Source organism: Tupaia chinensis, unplaced genomic scaffold (genome assembly GCF_000334495.1).
Source record: "Tupaia chinensis unplaced genomic scaffold, TupChi_1.0 Scaffold146687_1, whole genome shotgun sequence".
NCBI lineage: Eukaryota > Metazoa > Chordata > Mammalia > Scandentia > Tupaiidae > Tupaia > Tupaia belangeri.
In genome coordinates, this window is record NW_006206544.1 from 3,530,206 (window position 1) to 3,552,098 (window position 21,893).

At 37.8% G+C, this 21,893-nt stretch overlaps 1 protein-coding gene across 1 annotated transcript in view; it reads right to left on the reverse strand.

Annotated features, from left to right (window-relative positions):
• The window catches only part of PLPPR5 (phospholipid phosphatase related 5), a 126,430-nt gene that overhangs the window by 7,755 nt on the left and 96,782 nt on the right, over positions 1-21,893 (reverse strand). The window contains exon 5 of the mRNA XM_027768500.1: positions 18,815-18,949. Within this exon, the coding sequence (XP_027624301.1) occupies positions 18,815-18,949 (135 nt within the window). The remainder of the gene's footprint in view (positions 1-18,814; positions 18,950-21,893) is intronic.

A 21,893-nucleotide genomic window follows, 5' to 3' on the forward strand; every position in this document is an offset into this window, starting at 1 on the left:
GCAGTTCAGAGTTTTATATCAGTTCCGAGTTTTGTTTCCATTCAGAAATTTCCTTTTTGTACTGCTCAGATAACGGGGCTAAGAGTTTCTGAAAAAATCCTTTCTCCCTAGAGAAAGGAGAAATCTCTAGGCAACTTTCTCTGATAAGCTAATTAAACTGGAGGCAGGCCCGGTTTTCGCTAGAGCATTAGCTACAGATCTTATGAACTATTTCCAAGTCCTGAGAAGCCAAAGAAGCTTTAAGGCTTTCCATACCAAGTTTTTAGGGGCACTGGTTCTCAGTCATGACTTTCTGTTGCAATCAACTGGGAGCTTTAAGAAAATACAGAGGCAACCTCAGAGATTTGGGTTTAATTGCTCTGAGGCATTGGCTAGTCACTGGAATTTCCAAAAGCTCTCCAAATGATTCTGTTGGTCAGCTCATATTAAGAACCTGTTTCAGAAGCTCCACAGGCCCAGCTGGATCCAGACCAAGTGCTGGTTTCACATCCACATCACATGAGATGCCTGATAAAGTACAAATCCCCAGGTCCAAGCCCAGACCTACTGGGTCACAATTTCTGAGCATGTAACCCAGAGATTTCCCCTTTTTGCAAATGCTGTAAATGGTAGATTCCTGTGGGCACCACTCCGAGTTCTGCTGCCTGATAGTGTCGAATCTGATTAATTCAGTAAGCATTATCAGACATGTAGAATAAACTCTTCCTTTAAAATGTTATCCTTTAATTAGTAAAAGACTATTGTCTTAAAAAAAAAAAAAAAACACAGTTATCCTGAAGGATTCTGAAAGACAAAACAAAAAATCAAAAATCTTTGAATTCAAAGCTTTTAGGACCAAGTGTACATTACATGCTTTGCTCAGAGTTTCACAAAGCATCAAGGTCCTGAACCCTGCAGCAGACTCCTGTTCCACTTTGCCTCAATATTTCCTAAATATACTGACGTGAAACTTCAGGCAAATCTGTTAATCCTAATGTGTTTACGGTCCTTGGTGGATGCGGTACCCATGTGCTTTGTCCACCTTCCTCCCTCCAATGACTTAATTATTTACAACATATTTATCCCAAACTTGCAGCTATATTCTCAACCACGTGAGAAATGTTCAATCCCAATTTACTTACTCTCATGCTACAAAGTTTCTTTGGCCACGTTGCAATTTCCTGATGGTAATTTATCTATCTACTTTAGTCTGTCTTGCTCCTGGGGGCATTCTATTTCTCTCTACTCATCTGGACCCCATGCCAACCACCTGGACACTCTACCAGCAACCTCCAATCTGTGGAAACCCAGTCGTCTTCAGCTGGTGAGTGGATAAACAAACTGTGGTACAATCAAGTAACGGAATACTACTAGGCAGTAAAACGGAAGAGGAAAAAACCCAAAAGCCTGATACATGTACCAAAGAAGCCAGTCTCCAAAGGCTACCCATGAGATAAGTCTGGACTATAACACATGCATTCTCTTATATGACATCCTGGGAAAAATGTGTTGCCAGGGGTTGGGGTTGAAGGAGGAATCAACTGTAAGGGAAAAGGAGGGCACTTTTAGGAGCAACAAAAATGTTCAGTAACTTGAATACGATGATGATTACATAATGATCTGTCAAAACTTGTAAGAGCTATGTCCTTTTACAAAAGGAAACTTGCAGAGTGTAAATTATGCCTTAATAAACCGCCATTTAAAAAATAAGGGATGGCTCTGTGGTGCAGCAATTATGAGCTGCTCGGTGGATCTAGAATCCCACGTGGTGACAGCATTTGAAACCTTAGTCTGGTTGGCCTCAAACATTCTGGGCACACATACAAGTGCCCCAGATCCTATGGCTAGCGGACTGCAGGAAGGGGATCATGGCATGACCAGAGCCCATGGGGGGGGGGTACTCATTTCTCTCTCTCTTACTCTCCACTTTCTTGATTAAATTAGAAAAAATTCTAAACTTAGAACTAGCCATGACAAGTAAGTCTAAAGGCCAAGTGATGTCTAGAATTTGACTTGTCAATTACTGAATTATTGTTTCTGTATCTGATTGTTTTAGTCACAAAAGAAAAATACAAAATAAATTTATGTGAAAATATTTTAAAAACAGAAATGAAAATTAGCCACTTCATTTATGTATGGCATATAAAGTTGGTGAAGATTATGAAAAGAAGTATTTTCCATGGGTGGAGAAAACATAAAATATGAATCAAATGAAAGCCTTAAAATACTCATCTTTGTTTCAGCATTTACATGTATATACAAACTTATTGTAAATTATTTTTTGAGGTTTGACAATTATTATTTTTATTTTATTATTTATTTTACATTTTTTAATTTTAATTTTAGGGTTTTTTTTTTGGAGAGGTTTTTCTTTTTTTTTTTTTTTTGCTATAGGGCACGTGCACTCATTAGACAGACAGAGATAGAGAGACAGAAAGTGAGAAATCATCCCCCCCGGGGGGATGGCCACGCCGCAATCCCTTCTCCTCCATTCTCCTCTCGGGATCTTGGGCATGCACGCACACGCGTTCGGCGTGAGTTTTAAGCCACCGGGTCTGGGACGCGAACCACGGTCGACTGCGTTGGAGTCCAGTGACATAGCCATTACGCTAACTGCTGGTCCCTTATTTTACATTTTTAATTGAGTTTACCATATAGATAGATAGATAGATAGATAGACAGATAGATAGATAGACAGACAGATAGATAGATATTTACCTCCCTATTCTCTGTCTCTATAAAAGCAGTTGGCAGTGGAAGTAATCCATTGTCTAATAGTTATGCTATTAAAGGTAATGGTTAGGTGGGGCGAGCAGGTGGCGTGCTGGTTAAGGTGTTGGACTCCCGGCCTACCACAGTTTGAGTACTGGACCACGTGGCTTGAAAAATCATCCGTGTGTGTGTGTGTGTGTGTGAGAGAGAGAGAGAGTGGGTGTTTGCGTGTGTGCCTAAAATCCCAAGAGAAGAAAGGAGGAGAAGGGACTGTGCCATGGCCATTCCTTTAGGTTGTGATTTCTCACTTTCTCTCTTACTGTTTCTCTCTGTCTCTTGCAAACACACACACCCTATGGCAAGAACCTTAAAACAAAAAAAAAAGGTAATGGTTAGGTAATATATATAGATTATAACTTTTTTCAGCATAATTTTATAAAATTGCATACCATGGTAATTATGCATCTTAGCTCCGAATGACAAACATAAAACACATTTCCATGTAAACGGAAAACATGATTTTCCATTCTTGTCTCAGAACACAGACCACTTATATGACCTTGGCAAGTCACTTAACATTTTTATGTCTCATTCTCTGCAAAATGGAGATAATAAGACACGCTCAAATGATTTTATAAAGACTAAAATGATATTTATGTGTGAAGTTCTTTGCATAACTCCAGATATACATTAAGCTTTCCTTGAAGATTTACTTTTACAGTTATGCTCGAGATGATTATATTTATTGTTATGTAACCATATCTATGATCTATTATTATGTGAGCAAAAGCAGGCTACCAAAAAGAACATACAGGAAGATTTTTTTTTTTTTTTTGAAGAGAGATTTTTGCTATATGGCACATGTGCTTGCCAGAGAGACAGAGAGACAGAAAGTGAGAAATCATCCCCCAAGAAAGGATGGTGATGCTGGAATCCCTTCTCCTCCATTGTCCTCTCAGAATCTTGGGAACACACACACGTGTGCCCAGTGTGTTTTAAGCCACCAGATCTGGGATTTGAACCATCATCGACTATGTGAGAGTCTGGTGACATAACCACTATGCCATCTGCTGATCCCACTCATGGGGTCTTGAAAGTCATTTCAATAAAATGTTTTCAGTGATTACTGTTGTGGGATATGGATACTTCCTATTCATTTTTTATTTTGCTTAACTGGATTTGCAAACATCTAAATTATACACACAAACTATTTATTTAGTGGTTGCTTCTTTAGTCAAAATAATAGAAACTAAAACGGTTATTTCATAACATTGTTAATTGGGACATTGTTTATTTTCCCAGTTGTAGCTAAATAAAATTTTATATTTTCTCTACATGATGTTTTCCTAGTATTGTGGTGCTCTGATCAATTTGGAAGGCCTTAGAAGTGTCTCTAGGATGACCTACCATAAAGGAACAGATCTGAGAAAAGAGTCAGATGGATAGTCGTGAGCAGCTTCCCATGTATAACTAATTATGTGCACACGGGGGATGATTCTCCAATCCATTATCTCCTTAACCGATGACGGAGTGAATCCTTTCATTTAAAGATGTAGTCATGAACTCTATAGTTACTCATACACATGGGATGAGAAAGCTGGTTGTCAATATTCAAAAGTAATTTACTGAATGATGCTTTTATTAAGGGCTTCTTCGATAACTAGAAGAAAATATGGCTTTTATTCTTTACGTAGTATATTATTATTCATAAATTGTGGAGAAAATGAAATACTAAATACATGGGAGTGCAAATAGGAAAAAATGACATATGGCAAAGTAGTCGCAGAACGTGCTCTTATTTTTAACCTAAAATGTTGATGTCTGTTTAATTTTTTAAACTTTAATTTTCAATTTGCCTTTTTTCAGTAAAATTAAATTTAACAAATGAGAGTTGAAGTCAACATATAAATATTAATTTAATCCAAATATTTTCATACAAGCTTAAAGCTTTAGATTAAAGAAAAATGCCAAAATATGAATATATGCAGTTCTACTAAGTATTCCAATATCTAATTACTAATAAAACTGTTTTGACAAGGTCTTACACAACATTTATATTACAATACAGCAGCTCTGTAAAACAAAGATTCGCATTATACAAAAGCAATGGAACCTTAAATAGATTGCCAGAGTTATACATGTACAACATGCTGAAATCTCAAAGGAATTTAACATAGGGAGTATGTTAATGTATAATCATATTTGTCTTGGCAAGAAACCACAGGATTTTTTTGCCGTTGCTATGACACTAATTTATGCAACATTTTATATTACAATATTTTCTGCCACGTGTGCTATATATAAAATAGACGATCTACACAAACTTTTAATTCCATAAAATATTTTTACAGGCAGTATCCTGGTCAGACATAAATCAAAAGTCCCATTAAGGGAATTATTATTATTGAAAGGAATTAATTTGCTGGAAGTACCTCCTATGTGCCAGAAAATTTTCTGTGACCTATTTCTTTTTTTTAAAGAATAATTATTTATATATTTAATCCCATTTGTTATTATCATTTTAAAAAAATGTGACCAGACAGTGACTGAAAGAGAGAAAGGGAAGGTGAGAAAGCAAGCTGCCAGGTCTGGGACTCAAACTCTGGTTGGTCATGTTGGAATCCAGCACCTTTAACCACTATGCCACCTACTGGCCCCAATATGATCTATTAATTTCCACAGTTACTCTACAGGTGAAGCATCACTGTATCAGTTTTTCTGATAAGGAGAGGAGGAATATTTTGTCTAATTCCACCTAGTTATTATGCAGCTGAGTCAGGCTACAAACCCAGGATATCCATGTGCAAAAGCCTAACCCTACTCATCCCCAACTTGGACTAAATTTCAGTTTGTTTCACCTTGACCTCTATATATCTATCTGCAAAAGAGTCCTTGTAAAAGTCAATGGATAGGGAACCAGCAGTTAGCGTAATGGCTATGTTGCTGGACTCCCACGTAGTCGACCATGGTTCGCGTCCTGGACCTGGTGGCTTAAAACTCATGCCGGGTGCATGTGCGTGCGTGCCCAAAATCCCGAGAGGAGAAGGGAGGAGAAGGGATTGCGGCATGACCATCCCCCCTGAGGGGTGATTTCTCGCTTTCTGTCTCTATGTCTGTCTCTGTCTGTCTGGCGAGCGCACGCGCCCTATAGCAAAAATCTCTCCAAAAAAAAAAAAAAAAAGTCAATGTATGTGTCTCCATGGGTTATTGTGAGTTCTCTTAGAATATCCTTGGAATTTTCCTTTCCAGTTGCTATGCAATTTAAAAAAAAAAAAAAAAAACTAAGAGATTTTTGCTGTAGGGCACATGTGCTCACCAGAGAGACAGACAGAGACAAAGAGACAGAGAGCAAGAAATCACCTCCTGGGATGATGGCTATGCTGACTCTCTCTCCTTCATTCTCCCCTTCGGATTTTGGGCATGCATGTACGTGCGCTTGGCTTCAATATTTTTTTAAGTAGCCAGGTCCAGGACTCAAACTGTGGTAGGCTACATAGGAGTCCAGTGATGTAACCATTACATCATCTGCCGGTCCCACCATGCAAATTTAAATATGGCAATTCCCATCTGCAATAGTACATACTCATTATGACATTTGTAGATGTTTGGAACTGTCGACACTGCTTACCACATTTATTTAGCTGATCCTTGGTATCAGCATGGTAAGGAGGGAGTGCTTTTACATGATACACTTCATTAGGTGGTACAGGTTGGTGAAAAACCCTTACCCTAAGTATAAATTAGCTTTTTTAATGCCAGAGGGTACAAGTGCTTGCTAGTGAGAAAGAGAGAGAAAGCACACCCCTCCCCCCATGGAGTGTGGTTATCCTGCAATCCTTTTTCCTGCATTTCCACATTCAAGATTTTGGGCATGTATACATGTGCCCAGTATGGTTTTCAAGCTGCCTGGGCAAAGACTTGAACTATCATCAGCCACGTGGGATCTGGCTCCCTATGCACAGCACTTAACATCTGTGCTACCAGGCTGGTTCTAAAATTGTTATCTTGTAAACTATTCCTAGTATTATCTTTCCGTTCAAGTTTGCAAGAGGGAATTCCCTTTGGTTTAACTGATTAAGATCACACCAACCAAAGAGAAAATAATGCATGGATGGCCTCAGCTAAAAAGTATTTTCTACAACTGGCTTTTCTCTACTTTCGCTTCCAAAGTCATTTCAAATTATCTGTAAGGTGCTATAGTGACCTGTTGGCAACTGTCTTAACAAAACCGAAGTAGCCCCCCTTGTCTGCAATGGATATGTTCCAAGCCCCAGTGAATAACCAAAACTGCAGATAGTTTCAAACCATACACATACTATTTTTTTTCCTAAGCATATATACCTGTGATAAAGCTTAATTTATAAATTAGCCAGTAAAATTTCTAACAATAACGAATAAAGAAATACACCAATTATGACAATATATTGTAGTAAAGTTTATGGAAATGTGTTGTCTTTCAAAATATCTATTGTACTGTGGTATCTGAAACAGAATGCAAACGGTGGATATGAGGCAACTATTGTATGTGGATATTCATTCCTCTTAAATTGATTGCAGCTATTCCATGTCTACCAAATCCTTTCCAGCCTGTATTTATTTTTAAGTAATATGTTTCCATTGACAGATAAAGCGGCCCTTTCCTTAGAATTTTTATGTGGTATCAGTTAAAATCAATACTGTCCACGTCATTTCCAGGCACTTACCTATGCCAATCTGAATGTTGGTTTGGGGGCTTACAGTGAGAATAAGCAAGGGGAAAGGAGGACAAAAGTGCTCAGAGTTCTGCTGCTAGGATCAACGTAGCTTGACCCAAGAGCATCATTTTGGAAGGGACGCCAATGTCCACCTTGCCTGTTGGTTACTAATGTGGAATTTCTGCAGGAAAGACAAGAAAATGCCACAGATTTCAGGGAGCCCCTTAAAGTGGATACAGCCTTTGTGCTATGGGTGCAGGACATGAGAAAGCTCTAAACAAAGACATAATCCACTGCTGGGCCTTACAGGTGGAAGAAACCTGAGTGTCGGCCAGAGAAGGCCAGGAGAGGCTCCTTTAGAACCATGAAGTGTGCCGCAGCTGAAGCACGTGGCTTTGCCTATAAAAGAATGAGCACAGGGCTGCGGCTTCTCCAGTGGAGATGCTGGGTCTGCGTGACTCCAACTTTTATTTATTTATCCTTTCTCGATCTCCATCCCTTCCCTTTGGAATACCCTATCTCTTTGTCCTAGGGCAGGGGCGCCTGGACAGGGACTAGAGTATGGAAGATAATGTGAGTGGACACTCCTGAGGCCAGCAGTAAGAGAGTAAAACGAAGACTATTACACTTGATCTTAGCCAAAAGGCCGAGAAGCGATGACGAAGACTATTGAGAGAGTGAGTGGATATACAGTCAGTTGGGTGTAAAGCAGGGGAACTTCTCTGAGAAAGATATGTGTATAAATGAACATTGTCCTGTGCAGGAAAAGTACGTCAAGTATGTTAAAAGTTAAACTTAGAAGAGATTTAGAAGTTAAATTTAGAAATTAAAGAATTTAGAAGTTAAGGAACTAGGACATTAAGAGTTAAGAGATTTAGAAGCTATGGAACTTAGAAGTTAGAGTTTAGAAGTAAGAAATTTAGAAAGCTAAGAAACTTCCAAGTAAGAGGAAATTTAGAAACTAAAATTAAGAAAGCTAAGAAATTTAGTAGTTAGAAAAAGCTGAGTTATTAGGCTAGGAGAGCAATTAGGTTAAAATTAAGAAAATTTATTGAAAGGCTAAGAAGGAATTTATAAGGCTAAGGAGAAATTTGGAAAGCTAAAGTTTATTAAAAGGCTAAAAAACTTATTGGAAGGCTAGGAAGAAATTTAAAAGACTTAAAAAAAATTAACAAAGGAGTTCATTTGAAGTTGAGAGTGAAAACAAAAATTCTCCAAGAAAGAGTACAAAAGTTAGGAGCAACAAAACTTACAATAACTTAAAAACAACAAAAAGGCCCAGAATTAAAATTAAAAGCTCTGAAAACTTGAAAGGTCGAGTGTAAAAAAACGAAAAGCTCTCCAAGAAAATAGGTATGTTTAACAGCAAAAGTCTATGGCAAGATGTTTAACTGCAAAGTCCACGCGCTCAAATTGGAAAACTAAAAGGGGAGAGACACAAGGAGGCCTTAAAGTGGGCACAGTCTACTCATTCACTGCAGGGCATAAGAAAGCTCTAAACAAAGACCTGATCTAAGGCTGGGCTTTACAGATGAAAGAAATCTGAGCGTTAGCCAGAGAAGGCCAGGAGAGACTTGTTTAGAACCACAGGTGGCTCCACAGATGAATTCCCTTATAAAAGAATGAGCACAGAGGGGATGCTGCTGCCAGGTGGTGTGGTGGTTAAGGGTGCTGGACTCCACTATGGCTGACCACGGTTCAAGTCCTGGACCTGGTGGCTTGCCTTTTTACTTTGTCTCCTTCTCTCTGTCCCTCTCTGGTCAAAATAAGAAAGTTAAATAAAATCCTAAACAAAAGCGAGGAACATTTAAACACACACGTACACATTGAACAGCCTGGCTTTTATTTGTCCTTTCTCAATCCACAGCCTTTCCCCTTTGGGTACCCTATCTCTTTGTTCTGGGCAAGGGCAATAGATGAAGGATCAGCATATTCTTCAGAGTAGGGGAGGGGATACGGTTTCCTCGATGACATGCCAGCTAACCACTCTCTTCCTTTGTAAATCGAAGGGATAGTTAAATAACTCTTCTGATCAGAATTGGCACCTGACCCAAAATAGACTTCCCAAGTGATGCCTGGTCATCAAAATGGCACTGCATGGCTTTATTGAGATCTAGTGCACATCATCTATGGCCTTTAGCTGGATTTATGTAATAGCATCTTAGGTTTTTGTTCAGTTTTGCTCTCTTCCATAAATTCTTTCAACTGATTCTCCTTTCTGGACATGACATTTTCTTCTTTAAACCCCTTAGTGGCTCCAAATTACTTGCAGAGTAAGAATCAATTTGTAATGTTACATACAAGATGCTTCATGAAATTTTATCCAAAGCGACAGAGAATGCTTTTTCATGTATTTATTTCTCATTTGTACTTGGTCTCTAATGATTTGCCTAGTCATGAACTTTACCCAATTTTTTAAAATTAGGATGCTTTGTATATTAGACTTCAACTCTCTGACATGTGTTTATATTTTATACTTTGTGATTTTTGTTGTAAATTGTTTTAAACTATTCCTAATGTTTGCTTTTCAGAATCCTGAACATTTTTCTATGTATAAATGTCTATAATGAAGAGGTCCTCTTGAGTCCCTCCTTTATAAAAATCTGGATAATTTTATACTTCATATTTGCTTTTTTTACCTAGGATTTGTCTCACTTTGCCATTTTTTCTTTCTTTTTAAAAAATGATTCTGTACTGTTTCTGTTCACTGTAGTTTGCCATAGTCAATTCTAATTAGCTCTATATTTAAATAGTTTCCATTTCTAATTTACTCATGGCTTTCCTAATTTGAAAGCTCTAGATATTGGTGTTATTAGTTGGTAAATATTTATGGTAACTTTTCATGTGTAGTGTAAATTCTAAATTCTTGTATAACTGATATCTATTTAAATTGTTTTTGGGTGGAAATATTCTGTCATGAAATTATGCCTTGATCCAGAATAGATGGGATAATTTAAATTTTGCATGTAATATTTTGAAGGGAGAAGTCTGAGGCCAGCATGCTATCACTTTGGGTAGGCAATCTACTTCTTCTGCCTTGATATTTAGAACAATCTCAAAAGCTCAAGAGCTTCCAGCAATAAATATTTGTCTCCCTCACAGTAAATGTTGGTGGCTAGGTACTACAGATTTCCAAGTTACAAGTTGGGTGCTGGTCTACTTCACTTGTCATTCTACCTTGGGGTCCAGGCTCAGGAAGAGTCCCTAACTGAAACTCAAAAATGAACTTCTCCAGGAAAAAAGGCACAGAAGCAATATGGCTGGCAGAAACTCCTGATGGTGCTTCTAGTTTCTGACTGATGAGGTGTATATATCGGGTTCAGTCACATGTTATTGACCAGGTTCACTGTAATCAGTCCAGGAAGGGATACCCTGCCTAAGGAAAGAGGTAGATACTAATTGGAGTAATAATACTATCTACTACAGAACTTACAGGATGCTCTCTTCCATACTGAAGTTCCAAAGCTTCACTAATATCTAATTTCTCTTACATATTTCAATTTTACTTTGTATCAGGTTAACCATTATAGCTTAGTGATTCAAGTACTTATTTGAAAGAAAAGTTGCCTTAAAGTAGACTTCTCAATCCTTTTCTTCAGGATGTACAATGAATGGTTCCTAGGTTAGGTTTCTGTTGTTTGGCCTCCATATCTGTTATCCCTTAAATCAATGTCATTCTCATATTTTTACTACAAAACTTGCCTTTAATAGAACAGAACTGATTTTACTTCCAGTGTGTTTTTTGTTTTGTTTTGTTTTTGCTTGTTTTTGTTTTTTAGGATTAGTTTAATCCTATCGGGCATTGATAGTTTTCTTATATTCATTTCCTAATTGTGCCAATTTTCATCTCTCATTTCATGTTTTAATTTCCTTGACTGGGGAAAGATGCTGTTTATGATAAATTTAATTAAAAAAATTAATTGCCAAATTAAGCCAAACTGTGCTCTCCCTAGAGAGGGAGAGAAAGAGTACCCCCAGTGGGGCAGGTCACACTGCAATTCTTTTTCCTCCATTTTTCCATCCCATCAGGATTTTGTATGTGTCCAGCATGTTTTAATTAAGTTTCCTATAGTTAATTTCAAAAAATTATCTCTTGAAATACATCTCTTTTCTGTCATAAAATCATTTTAAAGGATTTAAGTTCTTGTCTTGACTATTGATGCTTAAATCAGGGCGGATTTAGCTCATTTTATTTTCCTAAAATGAGTGGGAGAGTATTTATCTACCATCTTAACTATTTCCATGAATAGACGGGGAATCCTCCACGTCTTGAGCAAAAGAGCTGGCAGAAGTGGTTTTATAGCATCATTCTGAAGATTTACTATCTGAATGGAGTGTGAGAAGTTGCTGATACTGTGAACATTTCTAGGAAGATCATTTTGTTTCTATACAGTTTTATTAATTCCCACTTGCTGACTCACCAGAAAGACTGTTGTGTTCTGTTCAAGCTTACTTCTCTTCCAAAGGGTTAATGTAGTCTTTGAGAGCAGGTAAGTGTTTGTTTGCTTGCTTATTTTGAATGAGGTTAATTCTTCATCCTATTTTGAACTATCCAGTTTAGATAAGCTTCTTCCCTTAATTCTGGTCAAAAAGAAGCTTCTTGCCTGGAGGCTTTCTTGGACTGTATATTTGCCTATTTGCTAACTATGTCTCAAAATGGTGTTTGTTCAAGGTGTTGAAATATGCCCTAAATGGAATTAACTCCTTACTTTTAGAGGTTGCTCCTATCTCTCATCTTCAGTCTTTGAAATGCGGTATTATAGGGACTTTAGAGGATTTTTAGCTACTGCTGAAACATTGAACTTCTTTAATGGCAAAAGAAAAATTCAATTTCCTTTGGGGAATTCCCTCAAACTGGAATTCTTTATGTAGTAAAAATATCTAAAATTTTACTCTACATAATTCTCATTCTTGATGCCACAGCTATGAAGAAATTAATTCCTCCTTCAATCTTGCTAATAAGGATAATAAAAATGTAAATATCCCCACCTTCATGACCTAAGTCAGTTCTTTGCTTCTTGGACTCCCAGGTGTAATAATTGTCTATTTCTGAATAGATAGACAACAACACTGAATCCAGCAACACTGAAGTTTTATTTGGGGTACATGGACCTTTGAAGTCAGGAGTCAAAGTGATAAGTTTCAGAGGAAGGGGATGATTTGACCTTCAAAGAGATTTGAGTCTCTGGGTCCTCTCTGGGTGAAAATTTTATGAATCCTATTGAGGCACCTACACACATATAAGAAGCTAGACCTGAAAGAATTAAAATGGATAGTCATAGGCATGACAATGGAAAGCTAGGCCCTGGGCATAAAGGCATGGCAGCTACACCCAAGATTTTCATGCCCAATTGGAAAATAGATAAACCAAAGACTTAAAAAGATCATGTGAATCATAAGGGAGCACAGGGGCCGGAAGGTGGCACAGTGGTTAGAGCTCCCATATGGCTGACAGTGCTTTGAGCCCCAGATCCGGTGGCTTGAAAAAAATCATGCTGGGCACATGTGTGTGTGCCTAAAATCCTGGGAGGAGAATGAAGAATAAGAGATTGCAGTGTGGTCATCCCCTCAGAGGGTGACTTCTCATTTTCCCTCTCTCTGTCTGTATCTCTTCTGAGTACATGTTGCCTGTGGCAAAACCAATCAACCAAACAAAAAGAAAACAAAGGAGCACAGGGATTTAAATTAGCCTGGGAACATATTTGCAAGGACTTTGGCCAATCTGAATCAGTAGTCACTCCAACAAGAAAGCATAACTAGGACCTCCTCAGAGAAGCTAAAGAAAACTGAATAATCTGGAACTGGACTCCGAAAGACTGTTTTAATCATGAAAGAAATTTTAAAAATTTAAAAACTGAATAATTTTTAGTTATGTAATTATTCATGACTTGTATGATATTTCATTATAGAAAGTAAAATAAAAGACAGGAAAGAGGCGAGGGAAGGAAGGAGAGTAGGAATGTAGAGAAAGTCAGTCCATCCAGCTTGGCTCCTTAGGTTTAAGCATTGCTCTGGTTGGTTGGTGTCGATTCTCTTCTACGTGCTCCTTTTTATCTTACTATTTACAACTTGTGTGGTAATTTGCATAACTGCTTTTATTGTAACATATGGACTTTTTAAAATTACATGTAAAATCTTTACATTAAACTTTCTATATCTATTTCTTATCCATTTTAACTGTTTAATATTAATAATTACAATTGGAAATCATGAAGGGTTTCAATAGACACCAGGCATTTTGTTTTGAGTTTTGTTTTGCTATATGGCATGTGCACTTGCCAGACAGACAAAGACAAAGTGGGAAATCGCCGCTTGAGGGATGGCCATGCCACAATCCCTTCTCCTTCATTCTCCTCCTGGGATTTTGGGCACCCACACACATGCACTCAACATGAGTTTCAAGTCTCAAGGTCTGGGACTCAAACCACGGTCAGTCATGTGGGAGTCCAGCAGCATAACCATTATGCCATCTGCAGGTCCCATCAGACACTGCTTTAAGTGCTTCACGATTCGCTTATCGAACTGTCATAATGATCAGTTTATAGAGGAAAAACTGAATCATCAAGCATTTGAGTGAGTTGCCTAAGCTCAAAATTGTCCAAAATTCCAGTCAATCTGCCCCCAAAACCTGTTGTCAAAGCACCACATGAACTGGATTTGATGTGGAAATGTGCTACCATTGATTTAATAATTCACTACCGATAGACATTTAGACTTTTATGATTTGATATGAAAGTCATAATGAAGTTACTGGTAACTTAAATATCTAATATACTTTGGGGTATAATGGGCCAGTTTCCACAGATGACTAATTCTTTTCATAAAAATCAAATGTGATGAATGTTCACATTTACTTAGTTTTCATAAAAATCATGACTTTTCCTCATAAACTATGGTAATTAACTACATGATAAACTCCCTATAATTAAGGAATAAATTGCTAGCATAAAAATAAAGAATTCCTCTAAGCAGTAATTACACTGTAGCTTAGTTTATCAAACATGTATTTGAACATAAGAGGTAATATAAGTATATAACTTCTAAAAGAAGCCTTCTGTCTTCACAGAAAAGTGAAAACCAGAAAATGACAGCTTGATACAATAATCTCTTGGCCATGCCTCCGGACCAACTTTAATATAGGGCTCCCTTTCAGCTCCTCAGAGGGTCAGCTTTAAAGATCTAATGTCACTTGCCAGGTATCAATTATTAAGATCAAAGTACTGGGAAGAACTTTGTATTCACTTGTTGACCAGTTTACATTATGAAAAGCAATATAAAATATTTACTGCCCAATACATTTTTTTAGAAAGAAATTTTTGCTATAGGGCATGCATTTGCTTTGAAAGATGGAGACATAAAGGCAGAAGGTGAGAAATCAACCCCCGGGAAGATGGCCACATAGAAATCTCTTCTCCATTCTCCTCTCAGGATTTTGGGCACACACGATGGCAGCGTGAGTTTGAAACTACCAGGTCCAGGACTTGAACTGTGGTTGACTATGTGGGAGTACAGTGACGTAACCATTCCGCCATCTGCTGGTCCCTACCACCAAATACTTCTGATTATAAAAAAGATAAAGCTTTGTAGGCTTTCATGATGAGACCACCTTCCTCCCTTTCTGGATGATGTGCACAAGTACATGTCCTTTCAGCAGTAGAATTTCTAAGAGAAGCTGGAGGTGTAGTCCCTGCACCTGGCCTGTTGGTGCTTTCACGGTAAAGTGTAAGTGCAGGGGTGGCCCTGGCACTGGGAACAGAATGGAAGAGTTGTGGACAGTCAGCTTGGCAGGGTCTGCTGCCAACTTTTGGTGAGTAAGAGGACAACCTAATCAGGTTCCAGCCATCTTTTGTTCCTTAACTACCAAAATGAAAATGAAGCACTTGGGACCAGCAGTTAGCATAATGGCTGTCACTAGACTCTCATGTAGTTGACTGTGGTTCGAGTCCCAGACCCAATGGCTTAAACTCATGCCGGGAGCGTGTGTTTGTGTGCCCAAGATCCCGAGAGGAGAATGGAGAAGGGATTGTGGCGTGACCATCCCCCCTGGGGGGTGATTTCTTGCTTTCTGTCTCTGACAAGTGCACATGCCCTATAGCAAAAAGCCTCTCCAAAAAAAGAAAACAGATAAAGCACTTGACCTTGTCATAAACAAAAACATTAATGAAAGGAAGGAGCTAATAAACACTCATCCCATCCCTAGCAATTTATGGGTCAAAGGAATATCGTTCCTTTACCATCAAATATTTTAAAACTTGCTCTAAATAAAAAGCACAAAATCAACAGGACTTATTAGTCATTTAATATAGAGAATGATGTAATGATATATAAGAATATCTGGCACTGATAGGAAACTACTAAAGAACCTTCAAGCAGAGTTAATTTCAAAGGTAAACAAAATGAAAAGACTAAATATTATCCTGACCATTTTCTCAATGTTTATCGTTTCCTAAATGTACTGTTTCTTATCTTTGTTTATTAAGATCTACTTTTATATTTCATTCACAATATGTTATTGTACATATTGATATGTTTAAAAGTTATAAAATTATGTATTTCTACACAGATGTATCTTGACACATACATGGATAATTTTTCTCTGGTCTTTATCAGAGACTTATGTAACCACTTGGAAGTTGTTTTCTTAACAGTAAAAGGAGGAACTTTATTATAAAAGGACATCAGCTAAGACACCATAATAAAGAAAGTCAAAGGCGCTGAGGAGAAAATAATTCATTTATTTCTTAAAGCTATACAGTCTCTGGTCCATGAGCTCATCCAGGAAACCAGGCTAGCAGGGTAGATGGTTCATCTTACAAAGGACTTCTAAGGTTACTCCGTGATGTATCTTCCATCTGGTGAGAAGGTGTAGAGAATGTCTATAGCAAAAGTGTTCAAAGAACTTCACCAGAGGCCGTGCTTATCTCCTCTGCTTACATTGCACTGGTCTGAGTATGGTCACATGGCCACACCTAACTGCCAAGGAAGCTAGCACCATGAACAGTCATGATATAGCTAAAATTGAGGGATTCAATTAACAAAAGAATGAGACCAGTAGATGGCATAATGGTTATGTCACTGGATTCCCATGTAGTCAACCATGGTTCAAGTCCTGGACCCGGCTGCTTAAAATTCACAACAGACATGTGTGTATGTGCCTGAATTCCTGAGAGAAGGGATTGTGGCGTGACTACCCCCCCCGGGGGGGTGATTTCTCACTTTCTATCTCTCTAGTGAGTACATGCACCCTATAGCAAAAATATCTCTCAAAAATTTGGACTTCATAGTCATCTTTGTTACTAAAATGAGACCTAGCTTTAAAAACTCTTCTAAGTACTTGGAGAACATGAAGTATTTGGGAGGAATTTATATAAACCTTCAGCACAGTAGTTGACCCATCCTGATCTTTAAATGGTAGCCATTATTAGTATTAGGATCATTCTTATTATTTAGGACTTCTAGCTTTACCTAAATACTTGAATTCCCTCCACAGATCATGGATAAGTGATTATTTAGCTACTCTGGAATCCAAAGTAAAAGTAAACTGCATCTCTCTTCAGGGATCTAATCCATTTTCAGTGTTTTTTGCAGTCATCACTTAGCTTCTTACACTCATCTCCCTTTCATTCATCCTATTTGTGATCTCTCAAAGCTCCCAGAACAAATATCAACCCTCCATCATATATAGTCCTCCAGGTATTTATGGGAAGCTATTGTTTCTTCTGTGAGTTTTCTTTCTCTGTGCTCCTCGTTTTTTGTTCTTGCAACAGCCCCTCATAATCCATGACTTTGAGTTCACTTGCCATCCTGGACATGCTCCTTCATCCACTTAACAAAGACTGTGCATCAAGGTGAGCACAGCGTTCCAAGTTTACATGACTAGAGCTGGGCAAAGCAAACCATCAATCCTTCATTCAGTACATTGTTTTCATAGGTGCAGCATAAGATCACGTTCACTCTCCCAGTAGCTCTATCCACTGTTGACAGACGCTGAACTGTAGCCTAGTGCACCCTCCAAGCTGTTTTCATTTGTGCAGTTAACCTAGACGTAGCCTACATTACAGGCAAATTTTTTTTTAAATCTGAATACAAACATGTTAAATTACCGGAGGGCACATGTGCTCACCAGAGAGACAGAGGGAGAAAGCACCCCTCCATGTTGTACAGTCACATTGTAATCCCTTCTTTTCCATCTCTCCATCTTGTTAGGATTCTGGGCACACAAGCACACATGCTTGGTATGTTTTTCAAGATGCTAGGGTCCATATTCAAACCATGGTTGGCTATGTGGGATCCAGCTCCCTTAACCACTAGGCTACAAGGCCAGCCTGTTAATTGTATTTTATTACAGTCTCTCAATTTTATCCTTTAATCCAGTGTATTAATTACTCCTTATAGATTCACACCAACTAAACACCTGGTTGGCATGTAACTGAATGTCACTAAGATACTGATCAAAATGTGGAAGGACAGGGCTGAGAAGAAGCCACTAGTAACCCTCTGAGCAATCTTCTAACTAGTTACAAATATACATAATTGCATCAACACGTAGGAAATGTTGTCCTGTGTGGTTCACAAAGGTCTGGAGAAAAGTTTCTGTTGACCACCTGGCTCTGTACTCGCTGCCATGCCCAGTGAGGCCTGGGCCTGCCAGTCAAAGTACTAGACCGTCTGGCTACATTTGCCCAACCTGACCTGCAGTGCCTTTCAGGTCAGGAGAGCATGATCAATGTTTCCTTGCTGCCAGACCTGTACACATTGAAATTCAAAACATGTTTACTGAGCCCTGATTATGCACCAGGTATTGTACTAAGCACTTTTTCAAAGAAATGGAGCAGAGAAGACTGGAGTATACTATATGAACATGCATATATTCACAAGTAAAACTACCTTGTCTACATGTGGGATCAGTGCCCAATGTTCATTAAAAACTGACAGGGACCAGCAGTTGGTATAATAGCTATGTCACTGGACTCCCATGTAGTCGACTGTGGTTCGAGTCTCAGACCAGGTGGCTTAAACTCCCGCCAGGTGTGTGTGCGTGTGCATGCGTGCTCGCCCAACATTCTGAGAGGAGAATGAAGGGACTGTGGTGTGGCCACCCCCCTGGGGGGTAATTTCTCACCCTGTCTTTCTAGTGAGTGCACACACCCTATAGCAAAAACCTAAAAAAAAATTGGCAAAGTACTGCATGGATTCTAAGAACAGGTACTCAGCTTTTAGCATGAGAAATACAAGGAGATCATTTATATGTGATAATGTATTTTTCTGAGATGACCTCTTTAGTCACTAAATCCTTGCCAAATACAATATTAGCTTGAGTTGGTTTCAGTAAATCATAACCGTGCCAGCAGTCCCAGATACATACACAGGAATAATTATTCATTTGCTCTAAATAACAATCAGATTTTAGAATTTAAAGTAGGAATCACCTGTATAGATGTTACCTTTTCCAAAGGACTTTCTACTCGAGGAATGCTGATCATTGGCATCTGTGCCAGGTTATCCATGTGTATATGCTCATTTTCTGGTTGTCTTCCTTTGAAATTATTCACCACGCACACGACCTAAAATTTTGGAAAACAACTATAGTTAAGCAAAACTGTGCTTCCTATGACTTATCCTTTTGAGCAGCTTCATAAATCTACACATAGTAATGTAATATCAAAGTAATTGATACTTTGTGTGTATTACTTTACATCCAGATGTATCTTTTGCAAGTTTTTTTTTTTTAATTTAATTTGACCAAAGAGGAGTGGAGCAAGGGGGAAGAGAGAAAGCAAGCTGCCGGATCCAGTGCTCGAACTACATTTGGCTAAATGGGAGTCCAAAGCCCTTACTGCCCACATTACCTGCCAGCCTCTAAGTTCATTTTTTCAACAAGAGAGATACAGGACAAAGAGATAGGCACTCCCAATGGCCCTTCACACCATAGCCCAGCCTCAGGAAGCCAGGATCACCAGCATGTGTGCATGCACCCAGTGTATACAGGGAGACCTCAGTATGCCAATCCAGGACCTTCCCATATGGTTTCTGCATTGCAAAGCATTGTGTTATGCTGCACCACTGAAGCCAGCCCCAGATTTAATTGTATATATTTTAATAGTTATTCCAATGTAGATATGTCCAAGAAAGCCCACCAATTAATACATAGCTCAATTAATGACAATTTTATTCTAAGATTTTCATTATAGTCAATGCTCAGATCAATCCAAAAATAACACTATAACCTTATAAAAATTCATTGCAAACTAACCTTTCCCTAATGTGGCTAACCTACAACTTAATTTAAATGCTAATTATTTTCCATTGCTTTAAGATCATTACATTCATAATAAACCTTCCACAATTGGCACTCTAATTTAGTTGCATCCCTTTAATTAACCTGGTTTATTGTCTATTATTGTGTTCCATATATATGTGGCATTTTAACAATAGCTTACTAGGCCTACTACTGAAATAGAAGACCCTTTACATAAAGAAAATTGACCCCTATTTCAATTGATTACATCCCATCAGTGATGGAATTTAAATTACACCAGAGGTTTCTCTACTTCAGTGTGCATAAAAATAAAGTACTGCTATTATAAAAATACACATATTAAACCCCTCTCCTAAAGATTCTGATTTAGTAGATAAAATATGGGGCCTTAGCAGTTGGTGTGTTTAAAATGCATTTCAGAAACTTCTGATGTAGGTAGATTCACATTTTAAGAAATAAGTTAAATACAAGAATATTATTTGCTATAGTTTATATTAACTAGTGTATAAGATATTCTTGTTTTCTTTTTCTGGGTTTTATAGTCTATTGTAAATCAAAATATAAATTTTTCTTATAGTCTTAACATAACATTCATTTTTAAAAAATAAATATCTTTAAATATGTATAAGGGGCCTTCAAAAAGTTCATAGAAAATACTCATTAGGAAAAAGTAATGCATGGATTTAGAATTTTTTTGCACCAAAATAAATTCATACTGGAATTCAATTTTTTCACAAATTTCTGAAGTCACTTCCTGTACTTTTTTTTTTTTTTTTAAGGTTTTTGAACATTCATTTTTAAAAAATAAATATCTTTAAATATGTATAAGGGGCCTTCAAAAAGTTCATAGAAAATACTCATTAGGAAAAAGTAATGCATGGATTTAGAATTTTTTTGCACCAAAATAAATTCATACTGGAATTCAATTTTTTCACAAATTTCTGAAGTCACTTCCTGTACTTTTTTTTTTTTTTTTAAGGTTTTTGCCATAGAACATTGAGCTTGCCTCCTGTACTTTTTTTTTTTTTTTTTTAAGGTTTTTGCCATAGGACACATGTGTGCTTGCTATAGAGACAGGAAAAGTGAAAAATCACCATTCTGGGGGATGGCCATGCCACAATCCTCTCTACTTCACTCTCTTTCTGAGATTTTAGGCACACATGCACACGAGCCTAACACGATGGTCAAGCCACCAGGGCCAGGATTCGAAATGAGGTTGGCCATGTGGGAATTCAGTGTCTTAGCCACAATGCCACCTGCTGGCCCCCAAACTTGCCCTCTCTTATGTACTAAATTTGTGAACATGGACAAATAATTAGGCTTCATTTTATAATCTAAAAAATGAGTACAATAATAACTCAGTGAGGTATGGTGAAGGTTAATGTAGCTGATGTAGCAAAGAACACACAAGTAACTATTAGTTATGATATCATATGTGTCATATCATATATATCATAACAGATAAGCTCTTGTTGCGGCTCAGCAAACTTGAACTTTTCTGACACTAAAAAAAGGTTATAGGAAAATGGAATGAAAGTATAGGTTTAGTCTAATGTCCCAAATGTTGAAATCCATATGTAATTTTTTTCATAAAAATACTTTCCATCAACTTACTGAAAACCTCCCATATAGATCATTTTGGAAAACATTTTTGTAAGATAGAAATTCAGAAAACTTGAGAGAACAGGCAATTGGAGACACTTCCTGGGGAACCTGGGACTCGACTTAGCCAAATCTCCAGTGCATGAAAGATTTGAAGTCAAAGGTGAGGACTACAGTACCTGTGTTGGCTGTGCACCAGAGTGGCAAGTACTATGTGTAGAATTTCACTTAGCTCTTAAAGAGCTCTAGACATAATTAAAACGGTTCCCCATTCATTTATTTATTCATCAAATATTAACTGAGCACTCCCTGTGTAGCAGACCCTATTTTAGGTCCTGGGTATAAACTGTAAACAAAATGAACAAAAAAGACTTCTCCATGAGGAATTTACATTCTAGTGGGACTGGCAGCAAAATCAACCAAAAATGTTATACATGGTGTATTAAAAGTTGAAATCTATTATGGGAAAAAGGGAATGAGGAAGTGATTCCTCGGGGAGGAGTAGCTGTCTTAAACATAGTTCAGGAAAGACCTTGGTAAAGAGGGAAAAGTAAAATTCACTAAGAAGGATGCCACCAGATTATTGAGGACCCCAGAAACCCCATTGATGTGTTTAGATTTAATCCTGGCAAATCCATTTGCAGTAG